The sequence below is a fragment of the Miniopterus schreibersii genome (assembly GCF_964146895.1).
Source record: "Miniopterus schreibersii genome assembly, chromosome: 1".
NCBI classification, from domain to species: domain Eukaryota; kingdom Metazoa; phylum Chordata; class Mammalia; order Chiroptera; family Miniopteridae; genus Miniopterus; species Miniopterus schreibersii.
Window position 1 is genome coordinate 180,640,737 of NC_138101.1, and position 26,351 is coordinate 180,667,087.

Below are 26,351 nucleotides of genomic sequence, written 5' to 3' on the forward strand. Positions count from 1 at the left end.
GAGCATTTAGGTTGTTTCCAGTATTTTGCAAGTATAAACAATGCAACCATGAATAACCTTATGCATACGTATTTTCATAGTGTTATCCCACCCCCATCTTTAGGGTAGATTCCTATATATGAGATTGCTAAGTCAATAGGTAAGTGCATAGTAGTTGTGTTAGGTATTATTAAATTTCCCTCCAGAAGGGCTGTACCACTTTATATTCCCACTGACAATGCGTGAAGGTGCTAGTTTTCCCACAGTTTCATCAACAGGATGTATTGTAATACTTCTTAATTTTTTTCAATTTTATAGAAAAGAAATGGAATCTCCATTTTGTTTTAATTTGAATTTCTTTATAAGTACATTTGAACTTTAATTTTTTTCAAATTTTGGGGGCCATTTATATATCTTTTGTGAATTGTCTTACATGTCTTTTTCCCATTCTCTACCAGGTTTCTGGTCCCTTATCCCTCAAATTTTAAGAGTTCTTTATATATTGGGGATATTACTCTTTATCTGTGGTATCTGTTGGAAATATTTTCTCCCAGTTTGCCAGTTGTCCTTTTACTTAATGTGGTTTTTACTATGCAAATTTTTATATGATCAGATTTTCAATACTTTCTCTTATTGCTTCTAAATTTTGAGTCACAGAAAATCTTTCCTTATATTTAAAGACAAATTCACCCTTTTTCTTCAAGTACTAATATGGTTTTATTTTTTATATTTAGATCCCCAGGCCATTTGGAGATTGTTCTTATGTGTCATGTGGACCTAATTTTACTTTTCCCCAAATGGTAATCCTATTATCCCAGCACCATCCATGAAAAAATGTCCATCTTTGATCCAGTAATTTTAGATGCAACCTTTATTCTATACTCAACGTCCATATATAGTAGGGTCAATTTACAGCTTTTCTATTCTATCCCATTGGTCTATATGTTTGCATTGTTTTAATTACAGAAGCTTTATAGTATGTTTTAACATCCCATAGGTCTAGTCTCCCCTCAAAATTTATTGTTTTCAGTGTTTTCTTGGCTATTCTTGCATGCTTGTTTTTCCATATAAACTTTAGTATCAACCTGTCTAGTTCCATAAAAAAAAAAAAAAAAAAAACTTGGTGTTTTTATTGGGCTTGAATTAAATTTATAAATTAACTTAAGAAGAACTGACATCTTTATATTGACTCATTCTATCCAAGATCCACAATGTCCTTCCATTTGCTCAAGACTACTTCTATATCTTTTCACAGGTGTTTTAAAATTTTCTTCATATAGTGTTACACATTTACTGTTAAGCTTATTTCTAAGTATTTTTTCTTTGTTGCTATTGTAAGTAGAGTTTCTCTACTATGTCCTCTAACTTTATTATTTATTATTTGTGCATATGAAGGCTATTGATTTTTACATGGTAATTTTATATCCTGCCACTTTTAATGTTTGATTTAGCTTTACCATTGATTTTCTTGGGTTTTTCAGATATACTATTATAGTTTATGATATAGAGCTTAACTAAGAAAAAAAAGAAATAGAGTTTTACTGCTTTGTTACCATCTTATGCTTCTAGTTAATCTCTTTTGTCTAATTGCATTAGCTAATATCTCTAAAATAATGATGAAAGCAGTAGAGACAATGGGCATCCTTATCTGGTTCCTGATCTTAGTAGAAACACCTCTAGTGTTTCCCCATAAATAACGTAATGGCTTTAATTCTAAGGTATAAAAATTTATCATATTAAGAAAGCACCCCACAATTTCTATTTTCTTGAGTGTTTTCATCATGAATAGGTGTTGAAACCACCATTATTTTGAAAACTAATAAATAGAGGAAAAGAATCATGTATCCTGTCTTTTCTATATAATCTATTCCTGAGGGTAACAAAGGTCCCTGTGGTACAAGGGTCCCAGTGTTCTGGGGTCAAAGGGTAAGGGAAAGGTCCTGATTGACACTTTCTTCAAGAGCCCAGTTACGAGAGTCCGGCCTTCCTCTCCACCCCTCCAAGGACTCCTAGCTCCGTGGATGTCTACCTCCCGTGGGGAGCCCCAAACTCACATCATTCTCCGAGGTCCCACAGAGGATGCAGGATTTGCACTCTATGCACTGCCACTTGTAGGTCTTGACAGCCTCAGTCATGTTCAGGGTGAACTGCAGGCAGGTCGGGTGACCTAGAGGAAGCGGAAATGGCAGCGTTAGGGCCGGGGGGTCTGACTTGTCACCCCGCAACACTACTAACTGAAAACACACTTATGTCCAACTTGAAGGGAGGGTGAGTTTAGCATGTGCTGGGAAACAAACTAGGGACCCAGATGGGGCCCTACCCACACTCCCCACCACCCATAGTTACATCAGATCCAGACCTAAAGAAAGAGACAGGTATTAACCCTTTCACCAGGGGATAGATGCCATTCAAATCTTCGTGCCCTAAGAGCATTTCCCCCTAGAGGTGTAGCCAGTTATGAGGTCAGAAAGCGGTGACCAGAGAGAAAGAGAAAGGACACTGCACAGCACCTGCACAAGGCAGCACTGAGAGAGTCACCCAAATCATCTCCTAGCCCCCGCATCAACTGTGGCAGGAGCAACACACAAAAGCTTTTTGGAACTGGACTCCACGCCCTGCACAGTACCAGGGGCTATGGGGGAGGTGGCCTGGCAGGGAGGGCCAAGAAGTGCAGCGTCACAGCCAAGGGCACACAATGGCCAGGTCTATCCTGAAAGGACTGGTTGCTGGCTCTACCTCTTTTCACATTAGCCAAGCCAATAGCAGGACCGGGGAGGGACCTTAAGCTTTAACCTTAGAGCCCACAGCCCCAGTGGACCAATACTGAGGCTTAGCCTGTGGAGCCGGATTCTGTTCTCAGCCATAGCTCACCCAAAAAAGAGACTCCAGCAGTGAGAGATCAGCTCTGAGCCACAGAATGTGACGACCTCTGACCTTCTATTTGGCAGGGAAAGAAAACTTGGATGATACTCTCAGGTTTCCCAGTGCTGTCAATCTGCCCAGAGCATCCAGGGCAAAGCCCATTACTGACTCTGTCACAAAAGAATTGACAGTTCTGCCCACTGGTGGGGTTCACCCTTCTCCAGAGCTCCCACTCTGCCAAACCCACCATATAGTGCACTGTGTTGCCTCTTTTGCGTGAGAGATTATGTGCTTCTAAAAACGGACACTAGGGATGGGGGGTGGGGAGTGCTAATTAGAGTTAGTTTCACCAACCGGGTGCCCTCCACAGATGGTCAGGACCCCATGTGGTACCACACCCGGTGGTAAAGCCACATCCCAGCTGGAGGCCCCCATTTCCTCCCTTCCAAGTCCTCAGAGAGCTAGTTACATCATGGTCATTTGGGGGACATACTGTCTATTCAGTCAACATAACGACCCTTCAAATCTGGGGCTCTACAAAAACAAACCACACTGTTATCTCTGAGAGAGAAAGAGTGGGGATGGAAATGACTCACTGATGGGGGAAGTGGGGGCCACTTAGCAAACAGCAGGTAGAAGTACCGAGGAAAGGGCTGATATAAAAGCTTTTCAAAGACTTCTTAGGTACCATCCAACTTAGAGGCTCCCACAGCTCTGGACTAATAACCCTCTCAAAGTGACACCTTGGCAGTGACCCTGAAGAGAAAGAAGCCTGGCATTAAAAGCCTGGATGAATACCCAGCTGACATTCTTGAAAGCATCTCAAAGATCTGCCTAAGAAGAACACTGGCCAAGGCTGTTCCCTATTCCAGTCTCTCAGAGAGAACGCTGGGATTGGAAAAGGAGAGATAATACCAGTTTGAGATTCTGGGTATGGGCCATAAATGCCCAGGTTCTCAGACAGGGCACCTTTGGGAAGGTTGCATATGAGTTCATAGAGCAGATGCCCATATAAGCAAGTTGACTCTGCCCAGTTCCATGGCCTCAGGTCACACCCCAGCCACAACCAGCCAGCTTACAATAATTATTCATGAACTTGTTCATGAACGAGTATTTATCGAGCACCTGTTAGCCAGCCAGTGCACTAAACAGAAAAGATACAGTGGTGACCAAGACACCCCAAACACCTCTAATTAGAGAGAACTCACATTAACGAACTACACACATATCTATTTATGTATAACTGTGTGGTCGGTGCCATGAAGGAAAATCACAACTGGCAATGAAAACAAACCACAGGAGAGCCTAACCTAGTCCAAGATGCCAAGAAAACATTTCCCGAGAGGTGAGGCGTTAGCTGCGTGGGAGCGGGGACTTGCAGGTGAGGAGAGCGGCATGTGTGGAGGCCCCGAGTGGTGGAGGAGCCTGGCGAGTTAAAGGAAAAGAAAGGCCAGTGAGCAGGGGCTTGGCAGGCAAAAGGAGAGAGGCAGGAGGCAGCTGGCAAGGTCGTTGGAGCCAGATTACACGGGCATTTGTAGCCCTTATTTAAGGATTTGGGGCTTTAAAATCATTAAAGAGTTTTAAGCTAGGCAGGGACTGGATCATGTTGTGTTTTAAAGGGAAGTACTTTTGCATATAAGATCTCTGGGGTGAGGAAGCAGTTCTGAATCTTGATTGTGGTGGTGGTTACATATATGGTAAGACTGCAGAGAATTATACATATACACACACAAGTACACAGTGTGTATGCATGTAAAACCAATAAAGGGTGAATAAGCTCTGCAGCTGCACCCATGTCAATTGACTGGTTTTGATATTGAACTATAATTATGTAAGATGTTACCAGGGCAGGAAACTGGTTGAAGGGTGCATGCGACCTCTCTGTGATACATTTAATGACTTTCTGTGAGGGTATAATTATTTCAAAATAAAAAGTTGAAAAGATCTTTTTAGATAAGGAAAACACAAATAAAAAATTAAAATCCTCAAGCAGAAAGGAAGGGAATGAGGGAGGGAGGGAATGAGGGAGGGAGGGAGGGAGGGAGGGAGGGAGGGAGGGAGGGAGGGAGGGAGGGAGGGAGGGAGGGAGGGAGGGGCTGCAAAGGAGAGAATTTGGGAGGGTCAGGGAATGAAGGGGGCAGGGAATGGGTGGAGGGTAATGTAGAGATGCAAGAATTGTTGCCAGGAAACTAGTTTGGAGGCCGATGCGGCTACCAGGAGAGAGACAGGATGATTAAATTAAGGTGGGGATTTGAGAAATATTAAAGACATAAATGACAGGACTTCACCATTGTTTGAACTTTGGGAGAGTGGGAAAAGAGAGATGATGAGAATCTTCTCAAGTTTCTGACCTAAGAAGTTAGGTGGGCTGCAGTGCAACGTGCTCGGCCGAGGAAGACCATAGGACGCACGCCGGGACCAAAGGGAGGAGGGGAAGCGTTCGCTCTTGGATTTGGGAAGCCTGTGAGACTCCTGGTGGAAATGTCAGCGGCACAGTTGAATATATGTGAGTAGAGCTCAAAACAGAAGTATGAACTAGACATGTAAATTTAGGATTTTTGCTAAGTAGGCGAGAATTAATGAAATTACCCAGGAAAATAAAAAAGAGCACAAGGAAAGAGAAAGGAAAAGAGAGAAAAATGTCTAGGATTGAGATTTGAGCAACTCAACTATTTAAAGCTCAAAAGCTGAGAAGATGCTGGAGAGGTAAGACACAAACCAAGCAAGTACGGGGGGGCACAGCAGCCAAAGGAACAATTTCAAGGAGAGGGTGGCCGGCCGTGTTGGCTACCACAGGTTCCTGAGTTTGTCCATGAAGACCCGGAGATCAGAGCCAAAGCTGCCCCACTAATAATATCACTCTCTGGCAGTGTCCTCTCCCCTGGGAAGGAGGGTCAGCGCAGTCCGGAGCGCGACGTGGAGCTCAGTAGCCAACTGGAGCTGCCCCGCAGGTGGAGGTGGCGGGAGGGTGATGTGTGTGTTTCACGCAGCCAACAACACTCCACAAGGATTTACCGAGAGCCAGTTCTCAGTTCAGTGTTCTCAGACCACTGTGCTGAGCTCTGAAGGCATTTTCTGCTATAGTTTTGAACCAGTGAACAGTAGCAAGTGGGTTTTGCAAACTCCTGTTGGAAGGCTCTGAAAGAGCCCCAAGGGCTTTCTCTGTTTCAGTCTTGAGAAAGTCATCAGCCTCCCCCAAAGACCTTCAAACCTAAAGGAAGGGAATGACATTCACACAGCGTACCCCTCTTCCCTGACAGTCCCTCCCTCATAAAACACGGGACTAAGGTGAGCCTCAGCTCGGGCTGCAGGCTCCTTCAGCTCAGGATTCAAGGCGTCACTGCAGCGCAGGAGGAGAGTAAGGGATGCAGCCTCTCAGCCAGGGAGGGTGAGGCGCAAAAGGCCAAGCCACCCAGCCAGCCATTCACCGGGACAAAAACTATGCCCAGAGCTAATCCTCCTGTCTGTGCCACCGTAACAGGTTCGCTCTCAGTTGCCTGTCTCCAAAAACTAGAAAAGTCATTTACCAGCTAAAACTGTAAGAATAAGACTTCCTATCTATCGTGGAAATGACTAAAATAATGCACACTTTTGGACAAAAGGAAGTTTCTAAGGAAAGTGCTAGAAACCCATTTCTAGGTTTTACTGCTAGAACGCCTTATTTTTGTCCAGAACTAATTCCTAAAATCTGTACAAGTAAAAGGAAAATATAGTCTTTCCAATTCAAGTAAAAAAAGAGGCACATTCGTTGTAAAGCAATTTACTTGTAGTCACTTGCTACTTAAAGATTCCTATCTTAATCTCTTCTGTAAAGTTAACCATCACTCTCTAATGCGCTAGCTTGGAAATCTGGATTTTTAAAAATACTTCCAGTTTTCTTAAAGCAAGCAATCCGTGCATTGCTATTTAAATAGCCCAATGGAGTGAAGGGGAAACAACCCTCCCAAGGCCCCCTGGGTGAGATGATTCAACAGGACATTTATAAGATTCCAATTACCAAAATGAACTCAGAAAGTAGTACCGTGTGCATGATTCACCCTGGCCAGAGCATTAAAAACCAGGCCTTCCTGAATTGTTCCTCCAAATTTGTTGTCTCAAGAGGGTTCAGCAATCTCCTGACTGCTTATTTAGTTGGTCCTGTAGCAACAAGGAAAGATATTTCCACCCCTAAATGGTATAAGAGGCATTCTCAAGCCAGCCCTACCCCCTTCCAAGGCTGACCTCCATCCTGCCTAAGGCTGAAAGAGGAAACGTAGCTGACAGCCACCATGTGTGGAGACCTTGCTTGTGGACAGGGCTTTCAGACGATAGGGATTTGGCTTCAGGGGCTCTCAGCAGACGGAAGAAAAGGGAAACCTGCGGGGTGTGAAGAGCTTCTCAGAAGGGAGAAGACTGTCCATGAGGCTGGTGTGTACGACACTACAGTCTACTGGGCTCAGTGAAAAGGAGAAGGCAGGCATCTGAAAGCAGTGACCGCCCCATCACCACCTGAAGGACACCCTTCACGTCTTTTCAGAACCATGTGCATGGATGCTGAAAACATTCCCTGGAGGGCGAATGGGATTTTGTGGTATTTGAGTGAGAAGGCACACAGATAAATATCGAAGCGAAGCCAGTGTTAGTTTCGTATTCACAGCTGCTTACTTCCACGCATGCTCATACACAACTGCCCACACGTGGCTATGTCCAACCTGTTAGGGATGAAAATATCTGCCCTCGTTGATTAAGTTCACACTAGAAGTCATTAGCCAGTCAGTATCACTCTAGAGATATTTGGTACAGTGAGGGAAACAGTTCATTTTCAACCCTGGGCAAAAAGAAATATACAAACTGCTATGACATGTGTCTCTTACATTATGATCCTTATTAAAAGAGTTTTTTATTTTATTATTGCCAATATTTAATTTTGACTAGGCTAAGCCACATCACTGATTAAATTAGAGCTCCAGGAAGAGAACACATTATCTTGATAGGTATGTGCTGAAAACATAAATAAAACAGATACAAATAGCTGTGGAACTATCACGGTCTATTATTTATTCATTGTTAAATTATAACCACCTAATTATATTTTATTACCTTATTTATCAATGTTGATCTCTTAAAAACTAATTTCTCAGAAAAGGAGAACCTACATATCCCTGTTTCTAAGGCAAGAAAGTGCAAAACTCAAATTGTGCTCCTTGGTCTGATGTCTGGTTTGTAGAAATTATATTATTTAAAGTACATAAGATCAGTTCTAATCTGAAATAGCATCCAAAACAAGTCCTCATGAACATTCATTAGAAAATAATTTGGCTCAAATTTCTAACAGTTATATTCATACAAACATAAAAATTCTAATATTAACATATTGCAAAAATATATAAGATACTGGAGCTAAAGAATTTATGCAAAGTGCGTTAAATCTGAATCATCTATGCTAAAGAGTAATTTGAGGAGAAAAAAAATATCCCTAGCTCACTTTGGGAAGCCATCTCATTCAATCAGACCTATTCATTCTCATTTTCTGTCTCTCTCCCCACCCACCTCCACTTTTGAGACCCTGGTTGTCAGGAATGAGGCTCTGAGTCATTATACTTAGTCTGTAAAAGGGTGACCCTCCAAGCAATCAAGAAGTCAAACTGCCCAGCTGGCATAGCTCAGCAGTTGAGCATCGACCTGTGATCCAGGAGATCGGGGTTCAATTCCCAGTCAGGGCACATGCCCGGGTTGCGGGCTCGATCCCCAGTCAGGGACGTGCAGGAGGCAGCTGATCAGTGACTCTCTCATTGTTGATGTTTCTCTCTCTCTCTCTCTCTTTCTCCCTCTCCCTTCCTCTCTCTGAAGTCAAAGATATATTTTTATTAAAAAAGAAATCAATCTCTGTAGACATATATTACGACCTGTATGTTAACCAGGAACTGTTTCTTCACTGAATTATTTCTCAAGCCTGCTTTGTAAACCTTCTGCAATGGTCCACAGGCTCACCTCTTGTCTGCCCCAGATGTTACTTCTAACGCTAAGAATCTACAAATTGATCACAGTGGCACTCCAGAGGCATCTGCTTGGCTTTTTTCCCCCCTCATCATTTTTAATGTACTTCAAAGAGGAAAAAGAAAAGAAAGAGTGTGGGAAGGATTAGGACCAAACAAACAAAAACACATTAAAAATAAATGACAATGTGAGCCATGGCTGCCTTTTGTTTGGCAAAAACACTTTACTGTGCAGCAAGTTCAACTCAACTTAGAGATCTGTTATCCTCTCTCAAGCTGTCAAACTCCAGGGCACCCAGGTACCATGCGGGAGGCAAACCACAGAGATGTCAGGCCGATCATATTATCAATAACCATACAAAGCACATTCATGCAAGAGTGTCAGAGGCATGTTTAATGGGCTAAACAGCTATAGGCTCATGCGCCATTCTCAAATAGCCTTAGAAATTCCTCAAATTTTATGGTCAAGTATGGTCCAAGATACTTGGACCATAGTCTCAGGTTTATAGTCTCATCTATAAACCTGAGGGCATTGTGATTGGTCCTCTTAAAGTGAAATAATGGGATGGGACAGCCTTGACCTGATTTATATAATTTTCCTGACTGCCCCAGGTTCCAGGTTGAGGTCAAGGCACAGCACTAGAAGGATGTTAAGAGCCACAGTAATAACCCCAGGGCCCCCAAGTAGTCACTGTGCTGAGGACCACAGATAATTTATTCATTTACTCATTCCCTCAACAGTATTTGTGGAATAAATAAATGTAGCAGGCACTCTTCTAGGCACTGGGGATACAGCAATGAGAAAAACCAACCCTACCCTGGTGGAGCAAGTACAACAATTTCAGATATACTGCATCACCTGCATCCCTTGGACAAGTCCCTTTGTCTCTCTGGGCATTAGTTTTCAATTGTTAATTGAAAAGATAGGAATCTGCTATCCATGAAGCTGTGGCTCTGTCGATGCCACCCATAAATAGCATTTTTAGAGATACTACTGATCCCAAATTGCCCATCTGGTTGATGGGATACACAAGCATTCTAAAATTTTCCCTCTAAAACTCAAAGTGGAAAAAAAACTAAGAAGAAAATTAAAATAAGCAGTTAGTACTGCTAGAATTTATGTCAACTTTTCCACTGAACTAGCCCAATCCTGGTCCAATTCCATGACAGAAAGCAAAGAAATCTAGAAACCTAAAGCACTCTCATCAACCGAACCACCCACCCCCAGGTAATAAGTTGGGCTGAACAGATGGGTTATCAATGAATCTGCAGGTAGAGAGGCCTTGGGTAGGGTTTCATCCAGGAGGAATATCAGATCAGCATTGAGCTGGTCATGTGACAGTGAGCAGATATTTCCAGGCAGTGAGTCAAAGAAGAGTCACCAATATGAGCAACTCAGGTTGACTCACCTTTTAAATCTTTAGCTGAAAATGTAGATTGTAGGCAACCATCTGCTCTTTATGCAAGTATGAAGATCTGAATTTCACTCTGTCAAAAATGACACCATGATTCCTAGGTTGAGCCACAGAGTAGCTGATAACACTGTTAGCTGAAATGGAGACGGTAGGCTTACAGAAAGGAATCATCAATTCCATTTTGGCACATTGTATTTATTGTGCAGATGAGACATTCAGTGGAGATGGCCAGGAGCCAATGAGAAAATATGGGTCTATCTTCAGGAAAGAGGACCAGGCTGGAGAAATAGATTTACAAATCATCAGGTGTGGACGGTAGATGAAGCCCTGGCACTTGGTAAGACACTCAGGGAGAGGCCACAGAGTGAAACGTAATATGGACCTTGTTGGGCAGAGGGGGAAGGGTAGCCATTGTAACTGAAGGCATTAAAGGGCATCAAGAAGAGAACTCAGTGAGAGAGACAGAGATGATGTGGTCGCAAAAGGAGAAGGAGAACCTGGAGAGCCCTCCACGGCATCCAAGAAAAAGGAAGATAAGAACTGGAGAGAACGTATTACCCCGAGTCACTGATGATTCGACCTAAAACAATCTGCGGGAGTAGTGGGCCCTCGTGCTGTCTGGATGACAGGATGCTTTCCATGTTGTAGAAGAAAGAATTCGTGTGCAGATCACTCACAACATGCTTCTCCTTCCACAGTCGTGTTCATCATGCTCAAACTTGAAAGCACCACATAAAATAGTCTTAGGAATATTATCTTTATCTGATTCCATTTGTTGATATCAGGGGTCACTTTTTCATGTAGGTTCCATGGCCTAAGCTAGGTCCTGCCAGCATCAGTTTCCATTCTTGCCCCAGGAGATGCATCAAGTCTCTGGAAGCCAGTCTTTCCTTCTGACCTTGGACTGAAGCTCTTCAATCCTAGGTGTCGGAGCCCTACCTACAAAGCTGGGGCAGGTCCCAGTGGAGGTCTCTTCCACAGCTCCAGTGTGGACAATGGCCCAGGGTACTCTCCAGGAATGCCGGGATCCAGAGGGAAGCTGGTGCCAAAGGCAGGAGAATCGCATTGCCAGTCAGGCCGAATGGGGAGTGGAGGATGGGAATGATCACCAGGCAGCAATATTGGTGGCTGTGGTGCTTTTTAAAAAATAACTACAAATTCTTTTATCCTCTGCTTTTCAAGAGGCGCTGGCTATTCCTCAACTCTTGATTTAACAAATAGAGTAAAGAGAAAGTGATGATACGCAACTTTGGAGATGCATCAAGTCTCTAAGCTATAAAAAGGCACTCAGGTTTCCATTTTTGTTTCTCTCTTCTCTTCTCTTCTCTTCTCTTCTCTTCTCTTCTCTTCTCTTCTCTTCTCTTCTCTTCTCTTCTCTTCTCTTCTCCTCTCCTCTCCTCTCTTCTCCCCTCCCCTCCCCTCCCCTCCCCTCCCCTCCCCTCCCCTCCCCTCCCCTCCCCTCCCCTCCCCTCCCCTCTCTCCTCTCTCCTCTCTCCTCTCTTCTCTCTCCTCCCTCACTCTGGAAGAAACCAGCTGTTGTGTTATGAGCTGCCCTATGGGAAGGTCCACATGACAATTGAGAGTGGCATCTGGCCAACAGCCAGCAAAGACCTGAGGCCCTCAGTTCAACAGCCCGAGAGGAACTGAAGCCTGTCAACATCTGAGTAAACTTGAAAGTGACTCCTTCAGCCCCAGTCAAGTCTTGAGATGACTGCAGCCCCACCCAACATCCTAACTACCACCTCATGAGAGAACATGGGCCAAAAACACTCAGCCAGACCATTCCCAGACTCCTGACCCTCAGAAACCATGAGACAATAAATGTTTGTTCTAAGCTGCTGAGTTTGGGGACAATTTGTTACACAGTAATAGATAACTAATGCCGTAGCAAATAAGGAATAGTAGGAAGTCTGGAGGGAACACTCTAGAAGAAGCAGACATTTGACAGGACTCCTGCTTGGACTGAGTCCCAGCTCTGGGCTGAACAATGAAGGGTGGAAGTGGGGTTTGGGATGTTATCTCATTTCCATCCTCTGTGGAGGGCTATTTTTTTTTTAAGTGAATCTTCTTTAAAAGAGCTAATAGTGGAAACAAAGATAATCTTAGTGACAGTGTGGCTAAAAAAAGTGACTAAAAAAAAGAAGTGACTAGGTGTGAAACCCCACAATGCACAAGAAGTATCCATGGCTTCCTGGGCCCAACCTGTTTGCACAGTGTGGGCCAGAGGGCATCCTCTCCACCAAAGAAGCTACCATCTTTGGCTTCTGGTCTTGCCCTCTGTTTCCCCATCTCACCCTTACCTTGCTCACCCTCCTTCCACCTTCCTGAGCCTATCTCCCACATTCAACAAGATTTCCATTTAGGCTCCCTGGAACAAGTCCCCCATATTAGAAAGTCAGGGGTGTCCTGGAAGTTCAACAAGTCGGTATGAGCAGAGCAACAACTGACAGTCAGTATTGTGGCCTTGAGAAAGTGGCGCTTGGATATGTGATAATGACTCATCACAATATGTGATTAATGAACATGACTCATCACGTTCTCAAGTAAGTGCCTTTAAATTCACTGCTTTCACTTGATTCCCCACAACAATCCTGTGAAGAGGGCAGAACAGACGTAAATATTCCTGATTCACAGGTGAGGAAACCAAGGCTCAGAGCGGCTTAGAGAGTCAGCAAGCAGTGGAGCCCGGGCTCGAATCCACGCCGTCACGCTCCAGTTCTTTGGACTTTTCACTCAACCCCACGGGCTCTCACTCCATCATGTTCCAAGACGGCCAACCCAAAGTAGGTGGCCCAACTTCAGCTTAGCCTTACGCTGTTAAACATAACATTTCCCCTTTTATTCACAAGAAGTTCACTAAGGCCCGGAAATGCACATCACTGGATTTCTTTGTACCTTGATTGCCTCAGTTTGCACCACACAAAGTGGACCAGCTGTCTGTCCCCAAAGGTCTTTGGGGGCCTCCAATGTTCCTCCAGCAAAGGCTCTCAGGAAGCCGGGCCTGCTCGCATGACGCAGGGTATCAGGTCCTCAGCATCTGGCAGTGACTAATCCTAGAAAACCCTGAGGAAGACTCGCCCAGGAGTGAATCAGCCCAGCCCTAGACACAAAGGGGCCCTAGAGGCTTTGGGAAGTAGGTCAGCAGGCCATGGTGGCGTTGCTGGGCTTTGGCTCCTGAGAATATCAAGAGGTCCCCTGACCTCGTTGGCCACAGCTCCCCTGCCACTCCCGGCTCCCCACCTCACCGTCCCGCACATGGGCCGGCTATGCCCACGTGGGGCTAGCTGCCCTAGTCCTCCCTAGGGCCAGCCCGAATGGACTGCCTATCACCTTCTCTCATTTGGAGACTGAGAAGGGCACAAATAGACACCCAAAGCCAAGTTCACGCCAGCCCCAGACACCTCCATTATGCGTGTCCCACAAGAAGGGACACGATTGTTCCCACCCACCTTATTCAGGAGCAGAGCAAAAGAGCAATCACCCTACTATGCCGCAGTTGAGATGCCTACAACCCTACCTCCCACCCCAAAGCCCCCAAACGTTCACGGACTCCTTTTAATTATTTTTCCTCTTCAGCCCCAATTCTCCCAGGTCACTAATTCACTTTCCAGTTTGCGATGGCAGGAGAATGGAGATGGTGACAGCCAGCTTCCCGACTCTCATCCAGGATCCTTGAGCCATGAGGTCCCCAATGTCCTTCAACACCCTCAACAAGAAGGAGACAAACATCACGCTGAACCAACACTGCTTAAAAGACAAACAGCCTTGGGCTCCACGGTAGCACATCAAAACGCAGCGCCATCTGGCCTTGCACTCACTCAGCTTTTGCTTCCAACCCCAACCCTGCGCCACATCAGCTTTGCACTTGACCTGCACCTTTGGCTACTCAGTCCAACTGACAGATCATTTTCTACCAGCCAAATTCTCATCTAAGAATAATCTGACTTTTTCTTACAATCAAACAAATATTTATCCAACAAATTCATAAATGAGAACTGACCTCACTGTTTACTTGGAAAGCTAGAGGAGCTGATTTTACACGGGCTTCCTCTTTTTCCTCTAGATAATTTAGGGAGTTCAGATACTACAGGAGAAAGCAAATCAATGGCTATTTCCAGTTACCAGCATTTGTCTTCAGATTTAATAGAAATGATGCCCTAAGACACATAGTCTCTTCAGTACAAAAACACTCATCGATATTAAAGTAATGCAGGAGAGCCTTCCCTGGTACTTTGTAAATGTAGACAAGGGCTTCGCAACAGTCTGAAGATTCACAAAGCCTCTCAGGATAAGTGGTGATCAGCTCTATTCCAGAAACAGCAAAAAAAAGGCACCTGAGGAATAGGTGTGAGAGAAGTAGGAATACATCACCAGAAACCCGACCCCCTCAGGGATAGCTAAATGTGTGGGGCACATGCCACCGCGCCATCCCATGCCTACGGCAGCCTTCACTAATCGAGTCAACGTTCTCTTCCAATCCTCATGGCCCAGACCTGAGGGTCCGTCTCCACCAGCACTCGAGCAGCTTTTACCACCCTGAGTTTGCGTACGAGAAGAAACCTGGGGGCTACCTCTGAGCTGGGAGCGATTAAACTTAATAGATTAAAAGCCTCATGTGAGAATTAAGGATTCAAACCTTAAGCAGGTCACCAGTCAAATACATATTTAACTCCTGTTTTCTTCTCTATGAGCCGGACACCTTATCAAAATAACTAGACCATAAACCAAATGGTCGCCTTGTTTTGTGGTTGGACTAACAGACAGGATTCCTAATCACATACCTGTGTAATTACAGAAAAGAATCCGAAAGACCCTTTCTAAAATAGGATTTTTTAAAAATAGTGGCTAGTATTTTTTCTACTTCATCAGTTATGAGGTATCAAGTCACCCCTTCTTAAGTAATTTCTATTTCTCTCACTGCCCACGGCAGGAAGTAAGCCCCTCGCCTTGCAGACCTCTTTGCTGTCAGGTCATAGCTGCCTTTTTTAGATTCATCTTCTTTCACAACCGCAGACTCAACCGCCACTGCACCCTGTACAACAGTCACACAGAGAAGTACTCGCCGTGTCCCTCCTCCCCCACCCCACCCCACAAAAAGAATGGCCCTTTTGACACTTCACACTTGTGAACACAAAGATCTGTGTCCTTAGTCTGACTCCCATTGGCAGCCAAGCCTGTCAAGCAGGTGGTCTCCACTCTGGACGCGGGCCAGCGGCGTGAGCCCCACCGGGGAGCCCGATGGAAACGCCCAGCCCCGGCCCGCACCTGAGTCGGCACTTGCACAAGAGGCCCGGGGACGCACGCACAGTGAATTTTGAAGTGAACGGCCCAATGTCACCCTCTTCCTTTCTGGGATACCCACTCAGTCGTCATCCTGTCTCATCTGACTTCCGTCCCCATTTCTCTACAGAAACAACTCTCATCAAGTGAGCGAATCTGTCAGTTCCTATGTGAATGAAAGAACCCACAAAACCCCACCTCCACCCTGTGCCTGCCCTTGGAACCTCTATTCATCTGGCAAGAGCCCCAATGGCCCCACTTCTGGGAAGCCTTTTCTGCTCTCCAAGAGGAGAGGAAACCGAAGAGCTGGGAGGCTGGGGAAGCTGCCTGACTCCACATCCTCTCAGCACCCCTAGTGCCGCCTTGCAGAGCCACCAGGAAAGACCAGGCCTCAGAAGACCCTCAAGGCCATAGTTGGGGGCAGAGCTTCATGGCTGGAACCGGAACGGCGAGCCTGAGGTTCCCGTGCGGCTGAGGCCGAGTGGGCTGATCCAAATCAGGCCCCCTGTTCAGTTCTCACCCACTCTACCGGCCTCTCAATCCCCCTGAAGACCTTTCTCTGCTCACATACCAAGCATCGTCTCTTCCATTGCCTCAAGGAGGAATTTTCCCTTTTCTGTTTCCTTCAGATGACAGGATCCCAGAGAGGAATTACAGTCTCTGGTCCTCCCATTTCCCCAGGCCACAGCAGTGCCATGCTGGTGACCCAGTGGGTTTCAAACATGAGTGCATAAGAATCCCCAGGGGGGATGATTTACACATGCAGGTCCCTAGGCTCAGAGTAAGTGGAAACCTGACATTTAGCTAGAGCCACTTGGTGACCCTCTGCCTTCTAGACTCTCCTTGAGGGTCCTGGATGTGGGACCACAGCAAGTCTACGAGCCACTCTGACCCTGAGTCTGCCTTGGTCAAATGAGGGCTCCACCTCATGCTTTTATTGTGAGGACTACAGCAACAGGGTATATGCTACTGTTTTGTTAAACTGGAAAACACTTTTAAAAAAATTAAAGGCAAGATTTTACCACCCTTCTGCTTTGTTTTGGCACCAAGAAATAAACCTCTATTTCCATTCCCAGAAATTCTGTATTTCTCTTAACCTCATAGCCTATTGTCAACATACTCTTAAGTGTTGCAGACAGCCTGTGATTGTTGGCTGTAGAGGACATCGATTCATGCTGGCTAGTGTCCAGGCAGATGCTGTCTTCCTGATGGGAGTTCTGTTTGCCAGAAACCTGTGGGTCCTGTGCATAAACAAGAGGCCTTCGCTTCCTTTCAGCAGCTTGAGACAAGCAACATATGCTCCCTGCTCAAGATAAGGCTGTTTAGATGACCAACTAAACTTAGACTATTTCCTTTGTATCGATAAGAACATACACAAATGCCCATCCCAGTGTTTGTGGAACGATCCAGTGGAGGTAGGAAAGATTTAAGATATTGTTTCCATTGTGTCATCGTTAACCATTGAATATCTTTGCAATGTACTTAAACTGCACTCATTAAATAATGAATGAATTGAACAGTCCCAGAACAAGCATTCCTTTTCGACATTTTCTATTTTAGTGTCTATTCAACTATTTTAAGAGGAATATATCTGAGCCAAAATCCAAAGGCGACAGTTAGTACTAGCCAGCTTGGTCCTAACTTATTCAGGATACCATCAATTCTTTTTAATTTATTGATTGATTTTAGAGAGAGAGAGGAAGTGGGGAGAGAATGAGAGAGCAAAAGAAACATGGATTTGCTGCTCCACCCACTTGTGCATTCATTGGTTGCTTCTTGTATGTGCCCTGACAGGAGACAGATCAAACCTGCAACCTCAACACATTGGCACAACGCTCCAGCCAGCTGAGCTACCCAGCCAAGGCTGGGTACCATCAATTCTTTAGTCTCATCAGAAACTCCAGCCCACTGACCCACCACTTCTCACCACATACCACCCTCTCTGTCATCACCTCTCATGCACGCATATCCAACAGACTCCATTCCACCCCTAAAATCACATCTTTGCATATACCTGCTTACCCCTCTCTCCCTATTTCCTACTTACCCTAACTCCAGTGAAGCCCAACCCTCCGCCTACTCTGGGCCTGTACCCAAGCGAAAAAAGCACGCCACTGTGCTGACCAGTCTCTAAATAGCCACCACAAATCTTGGCACTGCTCCCATATTTCCCTGGTCATATTATTCTCCCACCTCTCTCCATCTTCTCGAATATCCCATACCTCACGTTCCTTCCTCATGCCCTCATTTAGTTGAAAAAATATATAAGTAATCAGAATAAAACTATGTCATCTTCTCCATAAATATCCACCCACCTCCCTACTCTATGTCCCTACACTTGCCTCCCTCCTGTTACCAGCTCCCGTGCAAGGCCAATCCCCTGCCTGTATCTGGATCCCAACCTCCAACACCTCCCTGAGAACTGTCCCTCCTATCAGTCCCTGTTGCAGCATCACTCTCTCTAGCTGACCATTCTGCCATATAACAAATATGCTGTGAGAGCTCATCTTTCCAAGAGACCCTTCCCAAATGAGCAAAGCCCCCCTTTGAGGACCCAATTCCTGCTCCCCCTCTTAGCACAACTCCTTCAAAGGCCAGCACTCTCCTTGCCCTCTCCACACACTGTCCCCTCCACACACTCCCTGTCCTCCTCCCCCGTCCCCGGCTGCCCCTTCTCAGTCTCCTGTGCTGGATCCTTCTCTTCTCTCTTACTCCAGACTCTTCCTTCTACCTCATTAGACTCACTTCCCCTAAATATCATCTACACACTTGTAATACCCAAACTGATGTCTCCAGCACAGGCCTCTCCCCTGAGTTCCAGACTCATAAATCCACTTGTCATGGCATCTGGGAACCCAAAGAACAGAAAGCAAGAAAGATTCAAGATGGTGAAATTCTCATCTCGGGGGGGGGGGGGGACGGGACCCGGCAGCCAGCAGGAGAGCCTTTGGTTGGGGGAGGTGCTGTAGTACCCTCGTGGCTGGGGAGGTAGAACTCACAGAAAACGGAGACCTGCCAGGATGCACTTTGGGTCCTGAATAAGTAAAGAGGTGATCACAGTCCCCAGCATCGTGAGAACAGAGAGGAGAAAGTGAGAAGAGGAAGGGTGAGGAGATCTGGGGGAAGCACTGGAGGGGCAAGAAAGGAGGCACAGAAGGAGGAGGGGGGCAAGAAGGAAGCGAGAGGAATGGGCAGGAGCATGAACTAAGAGCCCAGGAAAAAGATCTCAGGCCTTGCCTGTTCAGGAGACACAAACTGAACTCTGGCCAAATTCTTAAAAAGATGCAGACTCAACTCTCCGAGCCTTCCCTAGAGGGTGTTCGCACTATTACTACTCAGAGCTTCGATCTATCAAGGTGCTTCCTGGATGCTCGGCACTTTTAACACACTTCCTCATTCCATTCTTAAAATAACCTGAGACTTGGGTGTCACTGTCCCCATTTCATTCAGAGCACTGAAGCAAGGTACTCAAGACAACCTAGCAGGGGGTGACAGAGGCAGGGGGTAAACCCACAACTTATCCCAACATCCATGAGGGCAACACCACGTCTCTCGGTCACAGCGACAGGCGGTGGGGGAGACCCTTCTCCCAACAGCAGAGGCGAGGGGCCGATGAGCAGCCCTCCAGAGCGCACTGGGCCTTCTACCGCCCAGCAGCTTCCCAGCTCAGAGGGCTGCCCATCTGCGGTGAGGTCCCACCTTCCTCTCCAAGACCCACGGTCCCCTGTCCACACTCCAGCCTGCCCTTGAGGACTCAGGGGTGGCATGAGGCCTTGAAGGAACTGCCCTTGCAGCCCTGGCAGCTAATCTAGGATGCTGGATTAAAGGCGCTCCAGGAATTATCCCAGGACAAAACCAGGTCAAGGCCACCTCCAAACCCCGCCCTCACAGCATTAAAGGTGAGGAATTGAAAGGGTTCAAAAGGCAAAGCAGTTCATTAGCTCCCTGAAAGCGAACGGGGAAACAGAGCCTGGGAAAGGTGTAGCTGGAGGAGCCCTGCTGAGGGAGAAAACACTCAACTGGGAGCCCAGAGCCTGGGGCCTGCACGGCCCCCAGGGAGCTCTGAGACCTTGGCAATACTCTTCTGTGTCCCTGTTTCCTCCTCTGTGGAATCAGTTCTGAGGCCTCTTCTCTGCATCTAACAGCCTAGGACAGGGTGGCACCCAAGACTAACACAGCTTCATCTGAAACAGGCCCAGCCTGTGGGGCAATGGGGCCAGCCCTCTGGAAGGCCAGAGCTGGGGGACACCAATGATTCATTGCAGGTACACTCCCCAGGCCCACACACAACATGCTCAGTCGAACCCCAACCCATCTGCCTCTTCAATCAGGGGATGAGGTGGATGGAGTCAGTGGTCCTCACATCACAGGCATGGTGGACAGAGGAGGCATCTACCTCCAAGACGTGATTAGTGGTCATGTTGGGTTGGGAGGGGGACAGAGGAGGCATCCACCTCCAAGACGTGATAAGTGGTCATGTTGGGTTGGGAGGGGGGGACAGAAACTGTCACCTTCCCTCCAAAGACCCCTGTAATGGTGCCTGAAATCTCCACCACTGAAGGACCCAGTGGCTTAAAAACTTGCTTCCAAAAAGCTACGGTTACATGTGCACCAGTTTCTCAGCCAGGAGAGCATTGTCACAGGCTCTGTACTCCATCCTCTGAGAACCTCTGACTTCAGCATCAGAGGGAACCTTGGACCACAAGGTCCAAACCCTCCTTTAAACCCACGAGGAAACTGAACCGCCAGGAGGTGTGGTGACTTATCCAGGGTCACAGGGCAAGGTGGCAGCAGGGCTGAGACTCTATTTCAGGTCTCCTTAAGTCTCTCTACAGCATGCACTGGTCCCTGGGAGTATGGCCCCAGGTGGCCTGGAACCTTGGCAGCCTGCTCCTACAGGTGCCCCTTCTGTTCAGCCACCAAAGCAAACAAGAGCCCTGGGGGCCTCGCCAGCTGACCCCTCCCTGGCCCTGCCTTCCGGAAGGATGAGAGCACATCCAAACCCTGGAGCCAGGACATTCCCGGGGACTCTCCTCTCGGCACCCAGCTCCCTTTCCCACAGCCTCCTGGGAGGGAGAAGTTTCGAGAAATAACAGCTCTAAAAGCTTTCAGAGAAAGGGGAGTCTCTCTAAGAAGCATTCTTCTGAGGGTAAGACAGGAAGAAGGGGTGATAAAAACAGAAAGTCTTTTTTTTTTAAATATTGCATTCTCACCAAAATGGCACCCTGGAACTTTCCCGGTCATCTAATACCAAGTTGGACTCATTAATATTTACAAAGATGACGACTGAGTTTCTTTTGAAGCAGGTCAACCAAATGATGCCTGGGGCCTTAAAATGAGGTAATGAGGCAGAGAAGCCCCAGGAAAGGAAACGTGTCAGCCTAGGAGAGAGAAGAGGCACTTTGCTCCCTGCTGACAGGTTCCCAGACGCCGAAACCGGTCCTGTAGAGCTGCTGGGCACAGTGAGGCTGGTCAGGGCAGCTGCCCAGCGTGCCCTTGCTGGGAATCGGGACGCATTAGCATCCCGGCTTAACGCACAATGCTGACCAGCCAGTGGGTCTCAGCCAGGGTGGATTCTCCCAGGAACCAGCAGGACCCTTGTTCCTACAGAAAAAGTAAGGCTCCTGGAGGAGGTTGGAGAGCTAACAAGAATAAAGAGAGGCCAGAGCGCCTGGTTTAAGGAAGGAGGGTAGGAAGCAGGAGGATTCCGCTCCTGGACAAAGCTGTTAAAAGGAAAGAGCACAGCCTTTGAAGTAAGGTACACATTGCATTTGCCTGACTTAGGGCAAGTCACCACTTAACTTTCTCCACCTCAGTCCCCTCAGCCGAAAAATGGGCCCAACCCCGCAGGGTTGCTGAAAGAGGTACTGAGGTTAGAGAACATACAGTGATGTGTAGTTGGTCCTCAGTGACTGGTTACCCTTCTCTCCCTTACAGTACAGTCAGCCCATCTGGTCCAGAAGGAAAGACCGAAGGAAAACTTTCCCAGGGAACCCTGGAACCAGGCACAAGAGCCTCCCGGGGAGGGACATGGAAGTCCCAGTGGCAAAGCGCTGACTTATTTGGCAAGTGGTCCTTCATTTCCCTGTTCATGTTTTGGGAGCCGTGAAGCGCTCTCCCCCCAAATGAGGCATGCAACAGAAATGAGCTGTGATTAGCACAGCAGAGACCAGAAAGGGGGGAAGCAGCTGCACAGAGTTTCCTGGAATTAATGGAGAGGGAGCAGAGAGGGCAAGCTGCAGTCTTAGATCTCTCTCCCTGCACCAATCACCAGACAGGGACTTCTTTTAAACCCAACCTTCTCAACCTCTATAAGGCAAATCAACTCTGCCTGGAACAGACCTAATGCACTCCTGGAGACAGACCTGGGTGTCTTTTGTGGGGCACACAGTGAAATTTCAAGTCAGTTTGTAGGTGATATAGGTAGATGCATGACACAGTCACAGTTAACACTCGGGCCAGGAATGTTGGCTGTACCAGACCTACTTAGGCATTACAGGTAAAGACAAATGAAGGAAAGAGGGGTTTTGAAAGGCTTTGGTGAGACAGTGCCGTGTGAGGCAGGTACTGCATAAATGTTGGGGGGTGGGGAGAGAAGAGGGGTGGATCCAGAGGCTGGCATCCAGTCATTTTTCCTTTTTTCAGAGGGAAGGTGGGTATTACTGTATTGTGGGTTTCAATTCTCTGCTATCAGATAGTCTTTTTAGTCCAGGGCTCTGCCACTTTTAGCCATGCCTGAGCCAAGACAATTGTCATTGAACCTTATAGGCAAATAACAAGCACTGGCAATTACACTAACGTCAGTATCAGAAGGAAGATCTGGAGTCTAGTCTAGGCCTTACCACTGTGCAGCTCTGGCCAAGCCACTGACCCTTCTGAGTGTTGGTTACTCATTTGCTACGTGGAACAGTAATCCAACAAGGCTGCTAGGAAGATTACATGGAAAGTGTAGTGGCCGCTTTTTAGCAAGTCAGGAAACACCAGCCATTCTTGGCCACTGTGGAGATGATGGTGCATATTCTGGGGACTCACAGTCCATGCTCCTCACACATGGCTACACCTCCTCCAGCCTTCTTGACGAGCAAGGAGCCCATTAAGAAGTGGGGAGAGATAGACATCAGAGATAGAGGGGCAAGTGAGGACTCAGGGGTTGCAATCTCTGGCCTGCTTGATCCCTTCAAAGTAAGTCAGCACAGTGTATCCAGACAACCCTACGGAAAGGAGCTTCTCCACACAAACAACGCCAGTGGCCAGAATCTGAGCCCTGTTTCTTCACTTCTCCTCAAGCACCTTCAGCGACCTCTCAGTCTAAAGGGTACCTGTTCAAATAAACCCTTACTCCAGCCTGACTAGGAGGACGATCATAGACCTAGAGCCCAAATTTCCACTGGCCAACCACCTCTCAGGGCATCCCACTTTCCTCCCCGAATGCAAACCAGCAGGTAGTATGATGACCGTTTCTCAGGTTTCAGAATAATACTTGGTGGAAAATGCCCAGGGCACCGCTAACCACCAGGTTTGATACCAAGCAAGATAAACAGCTGATACCAAGCACGACAACTACGACAGGGTCAGAGGCAGCCCTGTGGGGAAGTGTATACGAAGCAAACTTGCTGACGTGCAGTTTAGCTGTCCTCACATAAACATCACACTTTTCCTGCTCACATCACACTCACCGCCCCTGACTTCTGTTCCTGTTTCCTTTGTTGTGGATCAGGCCCCAAAATGTGGGTGCTATTTACATTCCTATGACTTCTCCTCACAGCCCAGGATACACACACACACACACACACACACTCAGACTCATCTCTGCTCTGGCTCCAGACCTACCTCTGAGCTTTTGCACAGGGATTTCCCACTGTTGCTTTCAGTGACCTGCTTTCTCTTTGCCCACCCAGTTCTATTCACCTCTCCACAAGGACCTCCCCATTACTTCAACCTGCGACTCCCCTTGCTGAGCACTCTGGCACTCACATTTTATACCAACTTGGAACTTAATGATAAATAGTCCTGACTGAATGATATGCTAACCAACTGTCTTTCCTCCTGAAGATCAAAAAATATGTTGTACGTAGTAGAATTTTATAACTAGAAAACCCTCGGCTGGAAAAATCAGGCTTTACCAGCTGTAACTACTGCCTTTGTCAACTCAATCTCCCCGAGCCTCGATTTCCATTTCTGTGAAATAGAAATAATCTTAAGATGAAAGGGGTGATATATGGCTTTCACAAGCTAGTATCTGTAAGAAGCCTATTTGTGACTAGCACATAGCAAGCATCTCCCAAAGTTGTTTCAATTGGCTGTTGCTTCTCTTTTATGTCCTGCAAAACCTAGCATGGTATTGCAGCATATAATACATTCAATAAACGTTTGATTAATTGATCAGCAGCATAAAGCAAACCAATAATCGGAGGGTCAATATACAAAGTAACAGTATGTGGTCAAAATGTATTGATCTGTTTTTCAATTATAGACCAAAGGTTGATTTCTACAAAGAAAAAACAATCTATTTTAACTAAAGAAGTTTTCAGGATTACAAACTGCCAGTCTCTCTGAACCCATAGCTCAGCTAAGTAGAAGTTGCAGCATGAGTGTTCATGCCAACCATTCATCATGGGCCTCTTTCACCCCTTCTTACACAAGTTATCTCCATTCCCAACCTCTTCTACATTTCTGGGTCACAGAAAGATGACTTCACACACTAAATAAAGTGCAATCCTTGTGACTTCTTTAAATCAAACACAGGGCAGAATTATTCTATCCGGATTCTTTTCGAAGTTATTCAGAGAAAATCCTGATCACTGCGCTTCCCAGGCAGACTTGTGTCTTATATATATAAATATACAATTAACTTAGTCTTCTAATAAGACCTTTCTTCCCCTACTGAGTAGGGGAGAAGGAAGTAGACAACCATGAACAGTAACAAGGTCATTCAACCAAAATCAAGCCGAGAACAATATCCAGGTCCTACGTCCAAGAACAAAATCCATGCACCAAAGATGATGCTGGACATGGCAGAATCCAGTGAGATGAGAACTGGAGTGGAACTCGGGTGGAATTTTCAGCAGAACCATTTTCACCTTGTGGACTTTTGGTCTTACTGGCCTTTTCAGTTGCTTCTCATTGTTTTTGTTTGTTTCTTTCCCATTACTTGGTTTCTCTTAAGGAAAATGTCTCTTCCCACTGCATTCACTTTCCGGCTGCTGTCTCACACTAAGACAATGGAAGTCCCCATACGGGCCTGGGACATGGCTTCAGTATGAATAGGAACAAGCTTAGAAATGTAATTTTCGTTAATGATCATAATGCACACTCATGAAACAAATTGTCCCCATGTCTCCCAACTCCCTCGTGGTGAGTTAGGCACTAACTCTTTCAGGGTACCAGCTGCAATTCAAAGCATTGCAGAGCTGGTTGAGGCCCGAAGAGGCCCATGCAGGGGAAATGCCTGACTACCAGTGAGTTCTGTATCAGCCTCAATAGTCAAAAATTCTTGACGTCAAAAGAACTGTTTGCCAGTTTGTTCTAAGCCCCAAGATGCTTCTCCTGTCTTCTCTAGAGACCAAAAGCAACTGGTCACTGTCTTTTTCTCAATACACATAATGACGGTTATGAAGTGACCCCTAATTCTCTTCCCTAAGTTAACCCAAATCCTTTAACTTCTTCTTAAAGGGCTTATTGTTCATCCCTTTAAATATGTTAATAATCTTTTCTGTACTTTCTGGCTTTTTCACAATTATTTTCACTTAATCCGAACATGGCGGGTCAAATATTAAATAAGCGTGGAGAAGCACTTTCCTGCCCTTGTGCGTATTCCCAGTGGAACTCGGCCTTAAAAATATACAACACAATGCTCCTTCAGCCAGCATCCCACTAGGACTTCCAGATCCGCCTCAGCTATTGTGCCACTAATAGCACAGTCAACATAATTATATTATCAGGTTGGTACTAAACCTTTGATGGCCACTGTTATCACCTCCCAACAAAGTATTTCCAATTCTGGTGTAAAGAAAGGCCAGGTAGCCAAGGGACTGTGCTGCTCACACCAGGTTTATGTAAAATACAAAACAGGATTTTCTAACTTTTGGTCTGAAGGATCTTTCTCATTATAGTCTATGCCTAAAAACTGACATCTGGACAACTCAGATGTGATCACAGGGTGGGACCTGGAGCAAATGGAGCAGACATATAGCCTCCTGATCCCAACCGCTGCCCCTTTAAAGGAAACTTGGAGGAATCTCCAGGAACTTAGCAATACACTCCATTAAAACGTACCGAGATCTGAAAACTTACTGAACCCCTCCAAACAACTGAGCATCCTCTAGTAATAGTTAAAGAGGGTGGTTTTGATAAATTTGGCATGGCTGTTGTCACCTAGCATAACTACCTCATAGGCTACCCTTCAGGATGATCTCATATTCAATGTGTAAGCTTTCAATTCAGTATCAATTCAGCAGTAGGTCTGGCATCAGGAATCTTGTCCACCATCGCAGGAGGAAAATTATTTCTTACTGGTTCTTTTGGGATATGAGGTAAGGAGTTAGGGGAAGTCTTAATGCTAAGTATCCCCACAGCATCTGAGTTCTTACGAAGAAATGCATCTCAGAAACATCCTCAACACCCACTCCATAATTAACCATTTCAGGGAGCCATGGCCATTGCAGGTCAGTAGTCACCCAAAAGAGATCGTGTCTTTAATCACAACATCCCATACCTCCCAGGTTGGGCTCCACAAAACGTCTTTATCATTTATGTCATACAGATGGAATTCTCCTGTTCACTTAGCCCACGGGAGCCATTTGCATGAACTCTACTATTTTAAAGTCGGCTGTTTCCTATA

The 26,351-nt window shown here is 46.2% G+C and overlaps 1 protein-coding gene across 1 annotated transcript in view; it reads right to left on the reverse strand.

Annotated features, from left to right (window-relative positions):
* DPF3 (double PHD fingers 3) overlaps positions 1–26,351 on the reverse strand; it is a 245,479-nt gene that overhangs the window by 11,563 nt on the left and 207,565 nt on the right. Inside the window, exon 9 of the mRNA XM_081140395.1 lies at positions 2,034–2,146. Coding sequence (XP_080996521.1) covers positions 2,034–2,146 — 113 coding nt within the window. The remainder of the gene's footprint in view (positions 1–2,033; positions 2,147–26,351) is intronic.